The sequence below is a fragment of the Vulpes vulpes genome, chromosome 15, assembly GCF_048418805.1.
Source record: "Vulpes vulpes isolate BD-2025 chromosome 15, VulVul3, whole genome shotgun sequence".
Classification (NCBI taxonomy): Eukaryota; Metazoa; Chordata; class Mammalia; order Carnivora; family Canidae; genus Vulpes; species Vulpes vulpes.
The window spans coordinates 40,210,098-40,214,050 of record NC_132794.1 but is presented as its reverse complement, the minus strand read 5'-3'; the positions used below and the strand labels follow the sequence as shown (position 1 = coordinate 40,214,050).

The following is a 3,953-nucleotide window of genomic DNA, read 5'->3' as shown; positions in this document are numbered from 1 at the left end:
CTCTCCCTTCTTAAAATCACTCAAATCTAAACACAAAACTAAATGGCATCCTAAACTGACAAAGTCAGGTTTGTGTTTGGGGTTTAACATAAATAACACATAATTGATTTTGTTCTTATTTTAAGTTAAACTAAAATTAAAATAGGAATTACAACACAGAATTCATTGATTTTAATTTACTCAAGTCACATTTTATCTATTAAATCTCTAAATTTACTATGAGATATATTTATCATTTTTTGAGGTATTAATTTAAAATTGAGAATAAATACAATTAGCAGGTCCCAGAAAATGTCACCCAGAAAATGGTATTTGAATGTTAAATTGACTCCTAAAAATCTGCTCAGTTTTCTATTCTCATCATTCCTCATGATGGAAGTAGGTGAAGTCAGTTTATTCTCTGTGGTTAGCAAAATAAAATCACCCTTGATTCAATAATCAGTTTCTACAGGTGGACCTTTGTTGAACTATTTCTCCAAATAATAGTTCTTACCATAGTAACAATGACAGTCACGTGAATTGCGGAGTTCCTGGTGAACCTGCAGCATGTTGTATGTAGATCTGCTCCATTCATTATGAGATCCCATGAAGACCCACAATCCTTTTGACCAGTCTTCTCATGGCCACTCTCATGTCTTTGTTTCTTAACGTATAGATGGCAGGATTCAAGAGGGGTGTGATAGCGAAGTCCACAATGAATAAATACTTATCCAGTGATGTTGTAGGGAAAGGCCACACATAGAGAAACATGCATGGCATAAAAAACAAAATCACTACAGTGATGTGAGCTGACAGTGTGACAAATGCTTTGGATAAATCCCCTGAAGAACGTTTCCAGACAGTGACCAAAATGAAGATATAGGATATAATTAAAGAGAAGAAGGTAGCCATGGATATAAACCCACTGTTAGCAATGATTACAAACTCTAGCTTATAAGTGTCTACACAAGCAAGTTTCATGACCCGAGGAAAATCACAGTAAAAACTATCTACTTCATTAGGGCCACAAAAGGGCAAGTTTATGACAAAAACAAACTGAGATACAGCGTGAACTATCCCCACTATCCAGGCAGCCGCTACAAAGGAGACACACATTTTGGAGCTCATGATGGTCAGGTAGTGGAGAGGCTTACAGATTGCAGTGTACCGGTCATATGCCATGGCTATGAGCAGCACCATCTCAACTCCACCCGTGACATGAATAAAAAATATCTGTATCATGCATTTTGGAAAGGAAATGATGTTGTGGTCAGTGAAAAGATCAGAGATCATTTTGGGGACTGTAGTAGATGATAAACCTAGATCAAGTAGGGAGAGATTGGCCAGTAAGAAGTACATGGGGGTGTGTAAATGACAGTCAATAATTACCATGAACACAATGAAGAGGTTTCCCAAGATAATTCCCACATAGAACACAGAGAAGAACAAAAAGAGAAAAAGGTGCATCTCCCATGAATTTGAAAGTCCAATCAATACAAATTCAGATACCACAGAGTCATTTGCTGCATCCATTGGCTCAATCAGTAGAGAAGATGCTGAAGTATTCTGAGGGTAGAAAGTAAGGAAGAGCTGAGAACTATGGGAACTGAACACTGATATGTTGTTTGCCTATCAATGCTTTTGTAGGAACTCTGTTGCAAATGCCAAAATGTACTATTGGAAAACATACAGAGAGGGCAGGTGAAAGGAAGATAAATGAGTAGGAGAAATGAGATAATCAAAAGTTAGACTGGAGAGAGAAGGAAACAATATTATTTAGAAATATGGAGGAATTAAGAGCAAAAAAAAAAAAATACCTTCTGGTAGCAAGCCTCTTTACCATGCTCATTGTGCTTATTTAGTCTTTTTCATATATATTCAAGAAAATAGCTTTTGTATCATGAATAGTCAGCCATACTTTGAATATTCAGTTAATCACAGTTGTATGCATATATTCTAATAGAATGTACTCTCTGATTATTCTTTTACTTACACTTGTGAGATCTCAGGCATTAATCACTCATAGAATAGTCACCAGACAATGAGTGAAAGAGTGTTGAATCTAAGAGGAATGCTTACACAAAATGAAAAGGCTTAGTATTCTGATTGTTCACAATACTTGTGACCGCAACGAATCACTTGGAGAAATACACTTTAAATTTAAAAAAAATTTTTTTTTATTTATGATAGTCACACAGAGAGAGAGAGAGAGGCAGAGACACAGGCAGAGGGAGAAGCAGGCTCCATGCACCGGGAGCCCGACGTGGGATTCGATCCTGGGTCTCCAGGATCGCGCCCCGGGCCAAAGGCAGGCACCAAACTGCTGCACCACCCAGGGATCCCGAGAAATACACTTTAAATCAAGTGACCCTCCTGACCCCAAAGGCAGTGTCAGAAAACACAGAAAAAGGGCTTCTCAGTACTTTGGTAGGATTGAGAGATTTTGTACTCTTGAGAGGTCTATTCTAGGATTAATGAGTTCTTAATCATTAATGTGTAACGAGTAAGAACTCAGTGAGTAATGTGTAATGAGTAATTTGTAATGCAATTCAAGCACAGAAGTGAGAGATCATGGTGTCTTCACTGAGATAAAATATTTAGTCAATGTACACTAAGAGCATGTAAAAACTACAGGATCCCGAAGAGTCATTAAAGTTAAAGGTTAAAGTTTAGTTAAAGGTTAGTTCAGGTAAAATGCTATTTGAAGGTGAGTAAAATTGTTATAATAATTTTTTCAAAGGGAGTATCTATTATCACTATGGATAAGTAGAAAAGTTGGAGATGTATATACATATGTATAAAGTACATGTTGGGATTCATTCATTATTTAATCTAAAGTGAAAAATTAAAAGCACATTTAAAAGAAGATATGAGAAGACATGCATAAAGGGGAATTTGATAAGATTAATATTTGAATGAGTGTGCTATTATAAATGGTGCAAATTTAAATTTGTTGACATGTTCACTAAATTGTAAAGCAACAAAAATTTTTTACAAGTATGTATTATATGATATGCTCTTTATAAGTATACACTACAAAAATATGTAAATATATACATCAACATCTCAAGATCACTGGATAATGACATTTGAGGTAATTTTAATATTGGAAAGATTGATCATGTATATTTTGTATTTTTCTAGTTGGCCATGTGTTTGTAATAAAAAATTATGAAGAGGTGGAAATAGATTCATAAATACAGAGAGGAAACTGGTGGTTGCCAGAGACAAGGGTGGCAAAGGGTTGGACAGAGAGGAATGAAGGGAGCGGGAGGTATAGGCTTCCGATTATGAAATGAACAAGTCATGGGGATGTAACGTACAGCATAGAAAATATAGTTGATGGTATTATAAGAGTGTTAGATGGTAACACATTGTAGTTATACTTCTGAACATAGCAATATATATATTATATAAAATACACGTATATATGACAATGGAATGTGACACAGCCATCAGAAAAGATGAATACCCACCATTTACATCGACATGGATGGAACTGGAGGGTATTATGCTGGATGAAATAAGTCAATCGAGAAAGACAATTATCATATGGTTTCTATGAACAGCTACACTCCAAAAAATCAGGCATTCTAGAAGAAATGGACGCACTTTTGGAAAACCACAAACTACCAAAATGCAACAAGAAGAAATAGAGAACCTGAACAGGCCAATAACCAGGGAGGAAATTGAAGCAGTCATCAAAAATCTCCCAAGACACAAAAGTCCAGGGCCAGATGGCTTCCCTGGGGAATTCTATCAAACGTTTAAAGAAGAAATCATACCTATTCTACTAAAGCTGTTTGGAAAGATAGAAAAGAGATGGAGTACTTCCAAACTCATTCTACGAGGCCAGCATCACCTTAATCCCCAAACCAGACAAAGACCCCACCACAAAGAACTATAGACCAATATCCCTGATGAACATGGATGCAAAAATTCTCAACAAGATAATAGCCATAGGATCCAACAAT

General features: G+C 36.0%; 1 protein-coding gene across 1 annotated transcript; it reads right to left on the bottom strand.

Moving 5' to 3' along the window:
* Positions 1 to 573: 573 nt before the first annotated feature.
* On the bottom strand, positions 574 to 1,512 carry LOC112919831 (olfactory receptor 4F6-like). Its single transcript, XM_025998337.1, has one exon. The coding sequence runs from the start codon at positions 1,510 to 1,512 to the stop codon at positions 574 to 576; it is 939 nt and encodes a 312-aa protein (XP_025854122.1).
* Positions 1,513 to 3,953: the final 2,441 nt, after the last annotated feature.

Bases quoted from the DNA above. Each gene is read 5' to 3' on its own strand.
- LOC112919831 (XM_025998337.1), bottom strand. From the start codon at position 1,512: ATGGATGCAGCAAATGACTCTGTGGTATCTGAATTTGTATTGATTGGA.